Source organism: Diabrotica virgifera, chromosome 4 (genome assembly GCF_917563875.1).
Source record: "Diabrotica virgifera virgifera chromosome 4, PGI_DIABVI_V3a".
Taxonomy (NCBI): domain Eukaryota; kingdom Metazoa; phylum Arthropoda; class Insecta; order Coleoptera; family Chrysomelidae; genus Diabrotica; species Diabrotica virgifera.
Window position 1 is genome coordinate 243,084,127 of NC_065446.1, and position 20,180 is coordinate 243,104,306.

Genomic DNA, 20,180 nt, shown 5'->3' on the forward strand with positions numbered 1-20,180 from the left:
AATTCTGCAATCGCCTTCTGCATGTAGTCAGGTCGCCGGTCGGTTCGGTTCTATTCCTTGGCGCGATCGCGAGGCGGACCCTTAAATAGGAACCGGTCGTATAATAATTCTTATACCTGATTTTGACCTAGAGATGGGCTAGAAGTATTTGCAATCATGTAACCGTAACCCATCGTAATTTTTATCTGTGATTGTGATTTAACAGAGCAACAAAATAGTCGTATTTTAAACTTGTTTTCATTGTCTTAATTGTTATTATAAAATCTAACAAGAGCATAGGCGCCAAATTTCGGGCCAATGCTTTCTCAATGCATTGATTTTTTTCGAATTTTAAGAAAATAATAAGTATTTTTGAAAAATATAAACGCGGAATGAAAGATTACATTATTATCGAGGGCCTAAAGTCCATTAGAATAAAAAAAGTGTCATTTGAATGAGATATTTGAAATTAAAAATCACACTCAATTTTCTCTTCATTTTACCGCGGTAACTTATTAAAATACACATTATAGAAGTTTTCAGGGACTTTTAGCACTCGGTAATTATGTAATTTTTTATTCTGCTTTTAAACTTTTCAAAAATACTTACTAGTTTTCTTAGGATTCGAAAGAAATAAATGCATTTAAATAGCATTGTCCCGAAATTTTGCGCCTACCCTCTTAAAAACGAAATACAAAGTAAACTTTAAATACCAGTATTTGCTACAAATACTTATTAGTTACTATTTGGTACTTTTAAATTAAAATTTCAGAATAGCAGCCTTTTAACCTTTTTATAATTAACTCGAGTTCTTCAATCAGAAATAATTAGACCAGCTTTGGAAATAACCGTTCGCAAGGCACTGATGTTCCAATGACACTAATTCGTTCTTGAGCTACTTGTGCATGATAAGGAAAAATATATTTATTTTCTCTCCGCCATTTTAACGAATCTTCATTTCGCGGCAACCGATCGCATTCCCTAAATCTTTGCATTTCTATTATTGTCCTGCTTGTCGTAGTGCCACGTGGCTGATCCTGCGATCCCATAATATCATCCGGATCTGCAGATGTTTTCTCATGTTCTAATAAAATTTGAGTCGTAAATCCTTTATCTTTTTGTTCCATTCCAAGTTTTTCTGCAATAAGAGCGATTCTATTTTCTGTGCTATTTCCGCATTTGTTGGATCCTTAAAAGGAATTAGTCGAAACCTTATTCTGCCAAGAAAAGTTGAAATCGACAGTTTATCGACAGTTTAATAAAATACTCGTACATTGTTGAACTAGTGTTTACGTACATATTTGTTATGCTTATAATAGCCTTAACAATTTCTTCTAGCTGAATAAATCTTTCCAACATATAAAATGTCGAATTACAATATGTGGAAACATCTTGCAGTAATTTGAGAGGATTCCCGTTTCCTGGATTTTTTCAAAATCTAAAAGTTTAGCAGTTCCTTGTAGAACTCTTTTTAAAGTGGCTAATGGTATTTTTTATTTTGGTTAAATTTTTAATGATTTTCTTATATCACTTTTGATAACAACATCTGAGGTAAAAGTTGAAACGTCAATAAAATCATTTTTTTAAGTTAAATTGTGGCTGATTTCCTCATCCTTTAAGCCATCGTTCACAATAAAGTTTATTTATTGTGTGTGCAAAGCATCCAAAATGTTTCATTTTCACATCATTTTGTACCACCTTTAACATTTTGTGCATTATAGGAAACAATAATGTACCTATTAAAATTTTGTTTTCTAAGTTCTCTAAGTTTGATAAGACAGCTTTATCTTACAAATATTGCATGATGCATAATTATCATCCACTTATATAAAAACGTTCCATAAACTACTAAATTTTTCTATTTTTATTTGGCACTAATGGCATGGTATGCGTTCTAATAGCAAACCCAATTTTGTAATAGTGACCTAAACAAAATAATAACACGTGTAGAATTTGACGATGGTCCACAGTGGTAACACTTTTTATTAGGAGTTTAATATACGAATATTTCGTTGCTCTGTTAAATCACAATTGAATCGGTCATTGCGAAAACAATATAAGACCATATTTTGGGTAAAATGACGACGCTTTTCAACGCCATTAAATTTACATATAAATATATACATAAACATTTAAACTTGTTTTGCCTTTCAGAAAGATTCATTTATAACCCATAATACTTATACAGAGAGCACGTAAAGGTTGGAATAAATTAATTTTCTCGAGAATGGACAATTTTGGAAAAAAATCCCGAAAGAGGTCAATTTTTATTTTTAAATTACGACTTTTTGTCATATATATCATACTAGTGACGTCACCCATCTGGGCGTGATGACGTCATCGATTATTTTTTTAAATGGGAATAGGGGTCGTGTGATAGCTCATTTGAAAGGTAATTTAATCCTCTATGCAGTAATATAAACATTTACATAATTATTTATATAGGGTGTCCAAAAGAAATTGTTTTGAATTAAATTTATTGACATAAAAAGAAGGATGAATGTAATTTATTTAGTTCAAAATACATTTTACTGTTCTCAGAAAACAGAAAAAACGTTTATTTGGAAAATAATCATTCCTTTTCGCTTAAATCAAATGTTCAAACTGTTAAGAGGAAGGTGGGTGGCGGCTTTAATATTGAGTTTATGCAAAAAACAATATTTATTTGTCAAATAAACATTATTACCTGTTTTTTCTGACAGCAGTAAAATGTATTTTAAGTTAAATATATTACACAAATTCTTCTTTTTGTCAATAAATTTAATTCAAAAAAAAATTTTTTTGGACACCCTGTATAAATAATTAGTTAATGTTTATATTACTGAATAGAGAATTGAATTACCTTGCAAATAAGCTATCACACGACCCCTATTCTCATTTAAAAAAATTATAGATGACGTCATCACGTACACATGGGTGACGTCACTAGTATGATACATATGTCAAAAAATCGCAATTTGAAAATAAAAATTGACCTGTTTTGGGATTTTTTACCAAAATCGTCCATTCTCGATAAAATTAATTTATTAAAACCTTTACGTGCTCACTGTATAAAATATTGTATTATCTCGGAATATCCAACTATTAATGAAAATATTTTTACGTTTCCTTAAAAGTTTACACATTGTAACATGTATTGTTTTCACAATGACTGATTCAGTTACAGACAAAAATCACAATGAATAAAATATCACTATCGTAAATTAGCCCACCTCTAGACTCGTTCGGTTGATTTAAAACAGAATGAAATGGTAAATGTAGGCGGGCTTTTGCATTTACGTAGCTTAGTTCAGAATCCAGCAGTCGACTGAGGTATTGTACTTGTATAATATAATAATTATTTGAAAATATTTTGTTGGCCAACCGCCTAGAGCCGAAATACATGTATTGGCTATGATCCGTTTAAATATCGCTGGACCTGTATATTACACATTTTAAAGTAGAAGACTTTAAAATGATAATGTCAATATTTATGAGTTGCGTTCCTGGGACGACTTTACTGAAAGATAGTTCATTCGATTAATGAAATCAACCCCAACTCAAGAATATCCGCCACAAAAAAATCATATCATGTGATTTGTCTTTAAAAAGACAACCAGATGCAACGGTGACGGTAAAATTCTCGCGTTAGAGATTCATAAATATTGACAATCATTTTAAAGTATTCTACTTTAAAATTTATACTATATGTCTGAATTGCCGATATAAATGAGTCAGATTAAATAAATTATTAAAAGAATTTTTTACTAAGCAACAACATTTTTGTTTAATTTAGTAGTATTTTGTATTTTGACAACGACACCCGATTTGGGCGTCGAAGCGTTAATAAAATTATTTTTTTAAATTTAATTGTGCCTTATTTCTCATCTAAATAGTTGAGTATACATGGTATTTCAAAAAAAAAGTTACACCGTCTCTAGGATAGGTAAAAAACTGGAAAATAATTGGCGTTTGCTTAGTAAAAAATTTTTGTAACGTCATCTGTTTTCAAGGTACAGGGCGTTGAAGAAAACAAATATTAAACATTTTTTTACGATTTTGCCGAAGCTACTGGCAAAATTCTAATGAAATTTGAAGGGTTTTAAGAGGTAGTTTTGGTACATTTTTTGACATACAATCAAGAATTTTATATTCATCATTGGCGCACATACGGGCAATGGTATACATTTTTTAAAGAAAGAAAAAATAGTACGCCACTGAGATATTTCAAATTAAAAATCATTTTTGAATTCCTCGTTCAATTTGTGACAAAAAATCTATCTTCTCTTTTTTTCATATAAAACTTAATTCGAATACGTTGGAAGCGTTAACATATTTTATTTTTTTGCATGAAAACGACGCATCGCGTCGTATAAAAAAAAAAGGGAAGATAGATTCTTGTCATAAATTGAACGAGGAATTAAAAAATGGTTCATTTGAAATATCTCAGTGGCATACTATTTATATTTCTTTAAAAAATTCAGACCATTGCCCTTATGCGGGCCAATAATAAATATAAAATTCTTAATTGTATGTCAAAAATGTACCACAACTACCTCTTAAAACCCCCCAAATTACAATGTTGCCAGTAGTTTCCGCAAAATCGTAAAAAATGTGTAAACATTTGTTTTCTTCAACGCCCTGTATCTTGAAAACAAATGGTGTTACAAAAAAATTTACTAAGCAAACCACAATTACTTTTCAGTTTTTTATCTATCCTAAAGACAGTGGTATTGACACACTCTGTATAATATTCTTAGTTAATACGTATATTGCGAAAAATAGAAAAAACTTTTCTTTAATTAATTGTTGTTTGTGTGGCATTCATATTATTGGATTTTGGAGCTAGTTCATTTGCCATATTGCATGCTTTAACTAAACCCAAAATGTATCTATATATAAAAATTAATCCCTATTTCCGTTGGTTACGCCATAATCTAAGAACGATTTTACTGATTTCATTAATCTTTTTTTTTCGAATTTTAAGATTAGAATTTAAGAAAATTGAAAAATTTCAGAAAACTTGCCGAACAGATTTAAGATAAGAGCAAAAGAATTCAATATGACAATTTGATCTCAGAAAATTAAAACAATAGTAATCAGTAAAGAACCATAGCCCAGTAAATGAACAGGAAATTCGGCGATACCGTGTAATTTTCAGGGGCAACTCCGAATTGCATGAAAATTTGGATTTAGGTTCTACTTACCCTCCACTTCAAAGTTGAAATTGTGCCGTTGGTTGCTTTTACTTGGGGGGTGACAGTCACCCCTTCTCGGGGGTGAAAAAACATACGTTCAAGATAAGACTGGAAGTGGATAAATTGACTGGTTTTAAGCAACTTTTGTTCTATAGAGTTTTTTACGTAAGTCAATACTTCTCGACTTATTTGCCATTGAAAATGTTGATTTTTCGACAAAAAAAACTAGGTTTTCAGACGGTTTTTCGCAAATAACTCAAAAAATAAATATTTTATCGAAAAAAATATCCTTAGTAAAAGTGTAGCCTATAAAAAACCCAAAAAAATGGTGTATCAGTAAAGTCTATCAATCAAATAAAAACAAAGTTGTAGCTCATGAAAAATACGTTCTTATTCGTCTAATTCCAAATCGAATATTTCAAGGTGAAATCACCGAAAAATTAAGCACTTTTCGGGAAATCCCCATTTAAACTTTTTTAAAGTGTTTATAAAAAGCTTTGTTTTAATTGTTAACAAAAGTTTTAGCATTAAAAATAAGCGAGTTTCGCTCAAAATAAAGTTGGCCCTCTTTTTTTTGTAAAAAATCATGAAAATCTCGCCGTGTTTAGCTCCCCAAATGAAATTAATCGCTACCGCTTTACAAACAATTTACTTAACTATCTATTATTTATATGATCTGTCAGTCTCACCGGTTTAAAGTGTTTATTTTTGAAAGGGTTATAATTGAGAAAGCTTGAATGGGTCACTAATCACGAGTGTATGCAAATTTTGAACAGCCATATCTTAACCAATTTTTGTCTTACGGAGAAACAAAATGAAACTAGCATATTTATAATAGCAAACCTACATTTTTTTACTCTTTAAGATTTTTCTTATCACTAATACTTTTTAAGTTATTTTGAAAAAATGAAATTTTTCAAAAATTTTTAGAAAATTTTTTTTTACTATAAAACCAAATGTTTTCAAAAATAAGCACTTCAAACCAATCAAACTTACAGATCATATAAACAATACACATACAATTAAAATAGATAGTAAAGCCAAACGATTAATTTCATTTAGGGTGCTAAATAGAGGGAGGTTTTCACAATTTTTTTTTACCAAAAAAAGGGTCAACTTTTTTTTTCAGTGTAACTCGTTTATTTTTGATGCTGTAAACTTTTGTAAAAAACAAATAATACGCTTTTTTCGATACTTTAAAAATGTTAATAAGGTTTTCCCGAAAAACGCTTCTTTCTTCGATGATTTCGCGTTGAATTATTCGATTTGGAATTAGACGAATAAAACCGTATTTTTCATGAGCTACAACTTTGCTTCTACTCAATTTGTAGACTTAACTGGTACACCATTTTTTTTGTTTTTTTATAGGCTACACTTTTGCTAAAAATATTTTTTTCGATAAAATATTTACTTTTTCAGTTATTTGGGAAAAACGGTTTGAAAACGTAGTTTTTTTGTCGAAAAATCAACATTTTAAATCGCGAATAACTCGAAAAGTATTGACTTACGTAAAAAACTTTATAGAACAAAAGATGCTTAAAATAAGTCAATTTATCCATTTCCGGCCTTATTTTAAACACGCGTTTTTCACCCTCGGAGAAGGGGTAAATGTCACCCCCCAAGTAAAAGCAACCAACTGCACAAATTCAACTTTGAAGTGGAGGGTAAGTAGAACCTAAATCCAAATTTTCATGCAATTCGGAGTTGCCCCTGGAAATTACACTCCAAAACGGTCATTTATTGGGCTACCAGTCAGATGTAAAATCGAAATTGATGGCATCAGTATCGAACAAATAATGGAAATAGAATACCTTGGACTTACATTGTCTAGCTGTGGAGGATGAATAGACTGGCAGGATGCCTTAATAATAGCTCAGTGTTAATATGGCGAAACCGACATATTAACACTGAGATGAAGTCATGAATTTATAAAGCCAGTGTAAAACCAATGACATATGTATCAGAAACAAGACCCGATACAGCCACAACACAAAGACTACTGGAAACGGAAGAGATGAGAGTACTGAGAAGAATTACTGGAAGTGGAAGTGAGAGATCGAAAAACCAGAATGGAGAGGGAAACACGTGTGGTCAAAACAGCAAGAGATATAGACCGCGCAAAAGATGGAGTGACAACCTTCCATAGAGGCATCAATCGGCCAATGAACAAGCAGAATTGCTTATAAAGAAAAAGAAGAAGAAGAAGAAGAATATCAAGTAATTCCTTTAACTTACTCATCCAAAAGCCTGCTCAACGACCAGCTCTTTTCCTTATCCAAACACTGGTTATCCGACAATTTATTCTCATAAATATTGCTCATAAAGAGGAAGAAGAAGAGGATACTGTATGACGCTTTAGGCTAATATTTTGAAACTTACCTGCAATACTGTGTCCGAATATCTTAATAGATTTTCTACGTTTTCCAATGACGTATCTTTAACTGGCATACCATTTATTTCTAATATTTTATCACCGATATGCAATGACATCAAATCGTTGTTGACGTCCAACCTGAAATGATCAATCGCATGTTTTATTTTGTTATAAATTATACAACCACCCATTTTTCTGCTCATCATTTTCATACAAGAACTAAGTAACTATTTAACTGGATTTAATTTCTCGTGACAAGACATCTTCTAACGCGATAGTGCGTACAGTATTTCTCATGATCATTTTTCAGTGCGTCACAGTTTTTCGATTTCTTTCTAACGCATTAAATTGTATGTGACAGAAAAAAGGCACGTCGGTGATTACATTTCGTCGGTGACATTTTTATAACATTTCTTCTAGTTATTCTAGTTGTCGATAGATGGCGCCATAATGAAAAAATATTTTTTTTAATTAGATCATAATATTACAAATATAATCTGTATAATTTATAAGACTGTACAAATCAAAGAAAATACCATTTTATAAATGCAAGAAACACATTTGATTTGTTTTTATTCCAAATTGAAAATAAAATGTGACAACTGTCAGATTTAACTAAAATGTCATGTTAGAATAAATGTCATAAATGTGTATTATCACGGACTTACCCTTTTTCCTATCATTTGTTACGCACTGAAAAATGATCATGAAAAGGACAATAGCCCCACAAATGGTAATGACGACACTTCGTAACGGCGACAGTCGGTAACGGCAACAGTTCGTAACTATACACATTCGTAACGGTGCAATGTGTAACGTCAAACTTGAATTATTCTGTATATTTTGTTATAGAAATATTTTTTTAATATACTTAGTTCTATGTATGTAGTATTATTGTCGTTCATGCATTAAGTATGTCAACTTCGTTAAATAATGGAAATGAAACTTGAAACTTAAATTAAAATTAGTATTACAATGTATTATAGTCTGAGAAATATGTGTAAGTTGCATAAAGGGTAGCAGATCAACGCAGGAACTCTAAATCAAAATACTAATAAAAACACAGCTGTTTTTGTATTTTTCGTTCACTACTATTTCTCAAACTAAATCAAATGCAATATAAGTCCCATACTAATTTTCTAAATACTATTAGTAAATAACAATATAAATATCCAAAAAAAAAGTCCATGTTTAAGGTTTCTAATACAGTATTTCCCAACAAACAGTAACTATTAAATTACGGAAACTATTCGGCTTTAGTCTACAATATGTAGATATACACCAGAAACGCAGAGCTAGGGTATTTTTTAACTCTTTTAAAATCAGTTGTTTACTGATTTCTGTTCAGTATGGGATATTAGGATAGCTCCCCGTGCGTGACAAGCTTTAAGAACGTTACACAAGTTCATACGGTTCTCAAAACAATATTTTCGTTGAAACTTCATTGACTTGTAAATAATGAGTTCTATCATTTTACGGTTTACTAGGTTTTACAAATTTGTTAATTCTCTTTACATGCTCGGTGTAGCTTCTCAGTACACGCGACGATCCATTTATTTGAATTAATATGAAACGAATTAAACGAAACAAAAAATAAATAAAAAATGTATATAAAATTAACTAAATTTTGTGGGTAGCCCGTTTTCTTTGATGCGCAGTGTGTTTCTCTGAAATAATAGCGTAATTATTAAACTACACAACAGTCTAGTGTTGTTGGTAACTTTTTTTGGGAAGTTAGGTTGCTAGACGTGACTGGAAATTACTACACAACTAAACATACCTGCTCATAGCCAACATTATTAATAGTAAACAGACATAAATAACATAAACCTTACGCCAATCAATAAATATTTATCTACACCATTATAATGTATTGAAAACAAATGAGAAAATTATTTTTTCTACGGCCGTGCTAAAAGAGCCACTTTCGCGTACGCGTTTCGGAAAGTTGCACGGCGTGCGGGAACGTAAAATACCGTGTAATATGGCATTATAATATATTATAATACATGCAATAAACTAATATTTATATATTATTTACTAAGCTATTTCAAATTTATCTTATTGTGTTCATGTTTTAATGAAATTAGCGCGATTATTTCATTCATAGGAGATTCTGACCAATAGAAAGCTACAGAAATAAAAATTAAACTGATAATTTTTGATAATATCCCGTCGTCAAGTATATCACGTTAGATGCGCTTCGTTGGTACGAAAAAATACATTCAGTGACATTAATGACAATTAATGTTTTAAAAATTATTATAAATTATTATAAAAGTGATGACTTTCAACCGTCAAATATTTATAACAACTGTGTGTGTAATTGTACTAATTTGTACTTACAAAAATAAATTACAATAAAATTTTGGTTTTGAACAGTTTTATTCATGAAATAATCGCAACAAATTGCACTCGATCTCTAAAATGATTATCGAATTTTTGCCCTCGTGACACTTTGACATAATTTCACTCCCATTCGGGTTGTGAAATTAAAACTGTCAAAGTGTCACTCGCGAAAAATTCGATAATTTTAGAGCTCTTGTGCAATTACCAAATACTATGGACCGTAATACATACAACTCTTGACATTTCCCATTACATTTGAGGAAGCAAAAAAATAGCTCCATCTAGGCGGTCTACGGTGATAACCAGAGCAATCTAACCATACATTTATAAAATTGCTTTATTATTGTTTTGTGTTTGAACTATTTTTATTTTAATTTAATTTAGCAAAATTAGCTTGTTATTCAAAAATTTATATAATTAAATTTGAATGTTTAAGTCAAATTTTACGTTATCACAACGTAGTTTCACCGCAAGCCGCAGTGGCGCTAGTGGCAACGTGCTTCCAGATTTCTGTGGTAGTTGGATGTATTACAGTCAATAGTATTTGCAATTACTACTGACAATTCGATGAAATAAAATTATTTTGACATAATATTTAAAAGTCAGATCAGTAGACAATTACAATGGTTTTGAATCGTCGTCATGTAAACCAATATCGTCGTCGTGGTAACCCATTATATTGAAAGTTTGGTTTTGACAACCTTGTCAAAGAATTAATTTGTGTATTTTCACTTCTAAATAAAAATTGATATAACTATATTTTTTGTGGATTTTTCCAAACGTACGGCCCTAGAAAAAATATTGTTCCTAACTCATGCGGAAAGTGTCTTCCCCGCACTCGACTGCTTGCCCGAACTCCGCTATCGCGTCGTTCGGGTCAACGGCAGTCTCGTGCGTGAAAGTATCACTTTCCGCACTAGTTAGGAAAATTACTATATTGTACAAAATAAAAATATTTTGTAGAAATAAATTCCACAAAATGTTATGAGTTTAGTATACACTCCCACTATTTCCAATAATTCTTCTTTTTTTAATGAAAGATCAAGTTGATTTGAGCAGTTAATAGTGTGAGGTAGGAATTTTTGTGTTATGTTTGCTATTCCGAATGTGTCAAAATGAATCTCGGCCTGAGCGAATTCAGTATAGCAATATATTTTTTATGTAACTTAGAACCCAAGAAATACAAGACAATAAGAACTGAAACATACGCACTAATAAGAAAAGTCAATAATGACCAGGTGAAAGTTTTTCAAAAAGAAATGGAACAATTTTTATGCATTACAAAAGGAAATACAATGCCGCATCTTTTAAGAGGCCAAAAACGAAGTTGAAGTTGAACAGATCCGAAATTTGTATACAGAAGGATAAAAAATCACATTGTCACGATTCCTGCGACACTATTTCCCATTGTCTCACTCCCATTTTCTCCAGATCTTCTCTGACAGCATCTTTCCACCTTTTTCTAGACCGTCCTACAGACCTTCTCCCATCTGGCCTTTCCCAAAACACATTGTTTATAAGGCCCGGCGCAACTTGAACCTAAGTGAGGCACAACCTGCGCCGGCGGGACGGGTGACCCATGCATTTATTTTTCTAGCGCACCGCATATTGAACACAAGCCAACCCAACCGTTGGCCATCGACGTGGCGAATAGAGACGGGTAAAATCAGTGCGGACATGTAACGGTTACTTTTGATACCGGTTCTAAGTGGTACTGAGTACAAATACTGATTACAAAATACTCATGTATCTGATTCTTGTACTGAATTGAGTAGGCAACTTAAAATCGGTATTTCCGTACTTGTAAGTAGTAACGTTTTAAAAATAAATAGAGAGTTATTGCCACCGGCAAATAAAGGATCCTTTATTACAGGATACTTTAATAAAGGACAAATACAGGACGGGTCTAAAAGAGTGGTATTGCAAACGCAGTTAAAGAATCTTTTATTTTGACAAATGACATGAAATATTTTTGTAAATATAAAAATAACCTATAAAATTCCATTTGTCGATATAAATTAAAATAAGATAATTGAAGAGTAAAACGTTAAATTTAATTATTTTGTCATTTAAAGATGTTTAGAGAACAACATAATATATCCCATGATACTCATCGTTCAATAATATGGAAGTGCAATAAATTGGAAATACTATTTTAGGAGTTTTTAAATACTTTTGCATTATGGGTATATGTAATGGGGAATTTCTGGAGAATATATTATTAGGGAATAGTGGATATCCATTCTTCAACTACAACTACCGAATGACACCATTCCAGAATTTTCAGACAGAAGTTGTGTTTTTATAATCCATCACAAATCCCTTCAAGAATTGTTATTGAAAGAACATTTGGTATTGTGAAGAGATTTCCCATTTTACCATATGTAATGAGATGCAAGTTACCTTTTATTCAAAGAATAATATCAGCTTGTTCAGTTTTACATATTGCAGTAGTACATAATAGAGAAAACGTTGAAATACTGGCAAATGAGTGTGCTGTTGATATTGATATAGAAGCTGTGGCAGTACATTTTCAACCAGGAGCTAATCTAATGCGACTAAATTGTGTGTGTGTTTGTTTAAAATTATTGTTCGACATTTAAAGCTAGCGCTTAAACTAATTTTATTTTTATTGGACTGCAGTTTGTTAATAAATTTATAAATAAATATAAATGTTATATTGGTGACTGATTTTAAGTATTTTATGATCATTAGCAGGTTTTAAATAATAAATTTATAAATATATACATACATGCTATTGGCGTTTGATCTTTTATGCATTATGGCCCTCTCTTTCTTTCTTTTCACCTCTGGATAACATAACTAGTTATCAGGAAGTTTATCTGACAGATTAGATACTAATAGATATCTGACAGAGAAAAACTTCCCGTTAACTAGTTATCCGGAGCTGAAAAGACAGATACTAAGGATACTGTTATATAAACTTCCCAATAATTAGTTATCTGAAAATGAAAAGACCTCTAATCTGTCAGATAAACTTCCCGATATACAAAAAGATAATAGAAGAATTAAGCTTTATGCTGGTTTTTATTAATTTTTTTGGCAATGTTTAAATAAACAAATACTGATGGCATGAAATGGATCACGAACAAGGAGGAATGAAGAAGGAATTGGAGATTGTGTTTACCATTAAACGCATAAAACTGCAGTATCTGGGACACATATGATAAATCAGCACCGTTACTCCCTGCTGCAGTACATATTGCAAGGTACAGTCAAAGGTAAGCGAAGACCTGGTAGAGGGAGAATATCAATGGAACTGTTTCGAATCGCAGCTAGCAAGGTTACGATTGCTATATGATTTCCAACATTCGAAACGGATAAGAACCAAAAGAAGAAGATGGCATGAAAATGAAAGTGTATTAATACTTTTGATTAAAAACTTTATAGATTCTAATCTATAAAAGATTAAATTTTCAAAAATAAATACTTGAACCTTTGTTTTATTTTGTTAACCTGTTGTTATATATCTGTTCAATAGAACTCTATTTTGAATCTAGAATTTTAACAAATCCTAACTTTCATTAAAATTTATTGATCTTATATCTTCAATCTCTTATATCTTCAATAAATATTTATTTCTATAGAAAAATGTAAAATATATTGAGTTTAGTAAATGAGTTACTGATATTTTAAGTCTGATCATTGTAATTAGTAACAATTTAAAATTATTTACATAATATTCCTTTTTACAACTTCTTGTAATAACTCAAGCTTCAATAAAATGTTCTTTTCTATATTCGTTTGGGTCAAAACATCAATAATCTATATCTCAGAATATTACTTAGAGTTGTTTTTAATAAATAAAACCCAACATACAACTTTAATGATGAAAGTTTAATCAAATATCAATCCCACAATACATAAATTATCAATCCAAAGAAGCGACAAGATAAATTCAAAATACAAGTGAAGTTAGACCTTTCTTCACATTTTTGACACGTTATGTCAAAATAAAGGAACTTTTATTAAAATAAAGGTGTCCTCTAATTTTCCTTAAATACAGGCGGCCTGTATTTTATTAAAAGACAAAAATAAAAGACGCAATACTGCGCATGCTTATATGTCAAAATAAAGGATCTTTTATTACAGGTCGACTTAAAAGACGTTGGCAATAACTCTCTAATATCTTACACGACCCTTTTAGTCGTAGCGGTATGACTTTCGAAAACATCGAATTTGATCATAAGCGGCTGCATAAAAAGATATCTTACACTGAGTATTTTATTTCTGAACATAATACCTACATATTTAAAATAACCTTTCCCCTACTGCGCGGTCATAACTCATATTCCTCAATTTACTGCTCGGATCACAATCATTTACAATTACTGCAGGATCGCAATCATTTACAATTACTGCAGGTCATAATTCATAATCCCTCCGCTACTGATCGGTCATAAAAAATAACACTATCTGCATATTTCGTTTTTAAATTTTAAGCCTAAACAAAAATGATGTAATAAACAAAAATGTAATATGCCGACAAGTTGAATTTGAGGGTAATACGATATTTTTATCGATCACCGTTTTATGTAACTTGAATCATTTTTCACCTTATTTTTCTAATAATGTGATTTTGTAAAGGCATAACTTTGATTATTAATTTCGTATCGCCGCTTATTTAGTCTACCAAAATTTATCAGAATTTAATGACAGTTTTCACTCGGGGTGTTGACTATGCTAATACTTTTATTTATCATAATAAATTGTCCTTAGGTACCATCCGTATTCATTTCAGATACTTCCACCTCGCAAACAAAAACACGTAATAATAAACATCTGGCGGTGAGTCACGCGTCCCACGGCCCAAGAAAACTGTACGGCGATGACAAACCTTCCCAAGCGAGACCTGCGAACGCATCAACTGACAGTAGGATGCGCAATACTGTCTACGCAGTTCGCCAGCGCAGGTTGTGTCTCGCTTAGGTTCAATTTGCGCCGGGCCTAAGTCGAGTGTCATTACTGCGTATCACATGCCCTATCCATCTGAGTCTATTGGCCTTTATATTCTGACTAGAATTTCCTTTTAGAAGAGAGATTCTAACTCGTTATTGTTTCTGCGCCTCCATTTGTTTGTGACGATGTCTCTGCAAGGGCCATTTATTAATTCGAAGGATATTACGTTTCCACTTTCCCTCAGCAATTTATTTACTTCTCTTTTTGTTAGCGTCCTGTTTCGCTTCCAAACGCGACTGCTGGTCGTATTATGGTCTTATATATCTGGATTTTTTACCTTCGTGAGAGAAGTTTTGACTTCATTAGATGTTGCATTTCAAAGTACGATCTGTTTCTCGATCTATTTTGTTCTCATTGGTGATTGTAGGTACACTAGTAAAACTACTCCCAGAAAGCACACTAACAAGTTAATATAAACCAGTAGAAAGTTTAAAAAAGCATTTAATACATGAAGAATAGAATTAGAAAAAACGATTTTGTAATGTCTTATTCTGTTGTCATAATATCACAAGTCATGAATATTGTTAAAACTAATCGCATATACGAAAATTAGTAGGGGTTTTTTAAAATTATTACTACTAAAGTATATTAATTGTAAGCTAAACCTACCTATACGGGGGTAAAAAATAGCAGCATATGTTAAAAGCGGATGTTAGAAATGCGAAAGCCACTTGGAGCAACTTTCCATGTATTTTCCATAAAAACCTAAATCAACAAATATAAGATAAACTGTCTAAAGTGGTTATTAAATGTAAAAACTAACCAAAACATTACAACTTTAAAGCGTACAAAACGACCTTATTGCAAAATTTGCAAAAAAATGCAAGTCTCACGTTATACAAGATCTACAAACTTGCAAATTTTTAGTACTTGATTCGCGCTTCGTTCATTGTCATGTACCTAGTTGCATCGGTTTATTCATCATAATTCCTCAACCTCTTGCATCCACTGTTGGATATAGGTCTCCTCCATATTATTCCATTGTTCTCTATCTTGTACTTTCTGTATCCAAATTTCCACTGTTTTTCTCAATTCATCCATCCATCTTTTTGGTGGTCTACCTCCTATTCAATGAGTCTTTTGGTCTACCTATTATCATTTAAACATGCTACATGTCCAGCCCATCTCCAGTTGGCTTGTGCAATTTTTTCTATATCTGTCACTTTTGTCCTCTCTCTTACTATCCTATTTGGTACCATATCTCCTCTTGTTATTCCCAACATTGCTCTTTCCATTTTTCTTTGCGTTATTCTCAATTTTCTGCAACATAATGTTAAGTCAAAGTTACGGTTATGGTATGTTATTACTGGCAGTATGCATTGGTTCTAAACTTTTTTTCTCCAAACAAATCGGTAGCGTTCCTTTTAGAATAGGGCGAATCTTGCCAAAAGCTGCCCATCCCAAGCCTATACGACGCTGGATCTCACAACACCATCGGTTTATTATTTAGACCAATTTCAAATATTTTTATCGGTTTCAAAACAAAACGTTTTCATTATAATTTAACTATTTCTAATGAATTGTCCTCTACAAATTACAGATACCTCAATTAAATATCAATAATAAATTAATATATATCTTTTAGCCCCAGTTATCACTACCCAAAATAACTGCAATATTTTAGCTAAGTATACTAATTTTTAAAATCCCAATGAAATACCTTCACCGAAATATGCCAAATTTAACCATGTTCGGGCCTTCGCAATAGCCATTTGACGATCTTTTGCCACATTTGAACGATTAATGGATTTAGCACTTAGGAGACTTACATGAAAAACCTACCTGGTATACCTCGACCACATCATGATCATCGGAAAGGATTTCGACAACGCCTTGCCAATTAGAAATAAGTTTTCACCAGACTTAGGAACGCTCACCTACAAGTAAATGCCAAAAACTGCGACCTCTTCCAAGAAAAATTTAGCTTCCTTGGACATGTAATTTCCGTGACCAGACATCTCGTAACGCGACAATTCGTAACCGGACAAGTGGTAACGGACAACTCGTAACGGCGACAGTTCGTAACTATACAAACTCGTAACGGACAATTCGTAACGTCAAAATTGAATTATTCTGTTTATTTTTGTTGACAGGGAAACTACATAACTGTTATTACAGTTATAATTGAAATTATGTTTATCAATTTAACGAATGAGCACCGGGATAAACATGTTTAACACATTTTATATTTCGTGTTTCAGAATTAAAAGTCTTTTAACACAAACAAATATTTAAATACATACAAACTTTTAACAATATTTTTAAAAGTTTATCCCTCTTATTGTTCCTTAAATTTGCATATACCTAGACAAAGGAATAATGAAATAATTCGTGAAATCTTTAAGCTGACAACCGTCTTTAGACATTCCCAACTTTCTTAGTAAACATTTTGTAAAGGATAAATTATAATTACCTTATTAAATGCCTTAAAAATGTGAGATATGAAACCTTAAAAATGTTTTTCTACAACCGTGTTAAAAATGCAATTTTACGGCACTAGTGCTTTAAAATATTTTTAAGGCACTGCAGTTCGTATTGAAATGGAATGCAGTTCGTTAAAAAATATAAAAATGGAATGTCAGTCACGTTCAAGTAAAAGTTTTTGTAGATATTGTCCTGTAATTACGTTTGTAGAAAAATATTGTATGATATGCGTGTTAAAAAGTACATTTTTAAAGCACTCATGTGAATTGCAGAACTCGCTATCGCTCATTCTGCAAACTTTCACATGCGTGCCTTAAACGTGTACTTTTAATACTTATATCATAAATAACTATTATGCTGATACTGATTCGTTAAACTGATTAACATAATTTCATTTATAACTGCAATAACAGTTAGTTTCCACGTTAACAAAAATAAACAGAATAATTCAATTTGGTCGTTACGAATTGTCCGTTACAAATTTGTATAGTTACGAACTGTCGCCGTTACGAAGTGTCGCCGTTACGAACTGTCGCTGTTACGAATTGTCCCTTACCATTTGTCCGGTTACGAACTGTCGCGTTAAGAGATGTCATGGAACCGTAATTTGGTCCTTAGACATTGCAGCAAACCCCGCAAAAATAAAAGCAGAACAAAAATGACCCACACCAAGAAACAAACAAAATACGATGTCCGAAGGTTCCTTGGCCTTTGCAGTTACTACCATTGCTTCGTGAAAGGTTTTGGAAAGATTGCCAAACCTCTCCATAACCTGACTGAGAGGAAGCTGTCATCTGACTGGACATCAGACTGTCAGCTTGCCTTTACCAGACTCAAGCATAAATTGAGGAGAAAGAATGGCAAATGAGAGGTTCTGAGAAATTCAGCGAGATCACACATTCGATAATAGATAAACAAAGAAATAAATAAGATGAAGGGACGGAAGGGTAAGAAAAAAATGGAGAGCAGGAATCGATAAGGAAAGTAAAGGAAGAGATATGAGCACTGATCCTTGTAATAAATCATTTCCATCAAAGAGTTAAATTTTTAATCCTAATATTAAACAACCGGTGAAGCACTGTACAATATAAGTTCTTTTGTACATTTGGTATAATCATAAGTAGACTTAGCACAAATATAGCAGTGTTTACATGTTATAATATAATCCCCTGATATTTGTTATTCGCATGCATATTAAACTGTATAAATTACTTACTCAGATATTGTGAAACATTGTGTATTACAGTCTGGATGCAAGGCATTTTTGGACAGTTTTATACCTTTTTGACCACCTGGAATCTCCACTAGCCGAATAGAATGTGGTTTTCTGGCAAACGGAAACCCCGCAGTTTTCTGCAGTGGTTGCATCTGACGTTTGTAACATTGGCCGCTGGAGGAAAATTTGTAGGCTTATTTTTTACTTCGAAAAGAAGTATGAATGACTTACCAATATAGTTTTGATCGTTCCACAAGAGCATAGGAATCTCCATCTCCAATAAAAGCACTACAGGAACCACAGCAGAAGCATTCAGGATGGAACTTATGTTCACCTGCTACCATGACGGGACCTGTTATTATCTGCAAACAAGTTTAAATATTTCTATGAGCAAAGAACAAAAACAAAAGAATCATGGAACAGTGAACATAGTATTGATTTAGTGTTGGTATAACCAAATATATTAAAAACTCTGTATCCTACTCAGCCTTTAGAAAACATGAACCCCATTTTCTCGGATGGTTTTGTAGGGCAAGATTTCTGGACTGGTTTCCACCGTGTACATATTCAGCCTTGTGATGGATGACCGAAGTTATCTTTAACGTAAAGTTATCCTGTAGTTAAGTTATAATCCTCGAATTGGTGTGATGTATCATATTTAACTTAACTACTTGCGTTATTTCTTGACAGTTCTTGAGTTATCTGATATTAGTCTAGTAAAATAAAATTACACTACATGTAAATCAAAATGTAAATTCGTACAGATTGAAACAAATTTTATATCAAAGTTTAGGTGGGTACAAAAGATATTTTCAAGAAAGTATCCAAATCATATAAGGGGATCATTGTTTAAATAATTAAAAAGGGGTCATTTTTGCAAAAAAATTACTTTTTTGACTGATGAGGTCATTCAGTTACTAATGAAGGTCTCTATAGGATTATTTTCTGCAAAGTTGAAGGGTAAATCTTTCACGTAAGACTTACTAAATTAAATTTGACCCCCTATTTATTTAAATAATTATACATAAAACTTTTAAAACAAATTTGCAAAAAATTATTTTTAGCGTTTTAAATAAGAACTATAAAACATCTTATTTTACAGGAGAAGTTGCGCTCTGTTATCAGTATTAATAAAAAAAATTAGTCCAAAAATATTTAATATTTTTTGAGATATTGAATTTGTTTATTAAATGTTGCTCTATTTTCAATTGCAAAAACGCGGTTGTTACCAAAGAAATATTCACCTGTATTAAATCTTATTATTTTTATTTTTATGTATATTTTCGATAAATTTATTGAAAAATTCAAATTTCAATTAAACTTCCCCCTAAAATGGCATTTGAAAATTATTCAAATTTGTTTATAATTTTTTTTTTTTTAATAACATCGCTGGGATTAAATATTTTGAAATGCTGTTTCGATAATTGGGATCGTGGGAATTTTTCACTAATTAACAAATTTTGTTGTCTTTTTTTTCCTCTTCTTTTTTTTTCTTGGAGTTGTATTACTATGGGCCCTTTTAGGGTTAAGTTTCATTAAGAATGTCGAATCTCTAAGTTGTAGATTCTAGACCTAAGAATATTAACATTGGTCTAAAATCACTTAAATAAAATGTGGCTACTTACTGAGTTACAGGGTGTTTTATTTAAAAATTTAAAAATTATTTTTACCAAGTACTTTC

General features: G+C 31.6%; 1 protein-coding gene across 2 annotated transcripts in view; it reads right to left on the reverse strand.

Annotated features, from left to right (window-relative positions):
• LOC114347312 (LIM domain kinase 1) overlaps positions 1-20,180 on the reverse strand; it is a 70,197-nt gene that overhangs the window by 33,594 nt on the left and 16,423 nt on the right. The window contains exons 4-7 of one of the 2 annotated variants that reach the window (XM_028298034.2): positions 18,731-18,861; positions 18,500-18,673; positions 15,469-15,564; positions 7,536-7,668 (exon numbers count right to left, since the gene is read on the reverse strand). In XM_028298034.2, coding sequence (XP_028153835.1) covers positions 7,536-7,668; positions 15,469-15,564; positions 18,500-18,673; positions 18,731-18,861 — 534 coding nt within the window. The remainder of the gene's footprint in view (positions 1-7,535; positions 7,669-15,468; positions 15,565-18,499; positions 18,674-18,730; positions 18,862-20,180) is intronic. The other variant, XM_050649916.1, reaches the window with a different exon arrangement.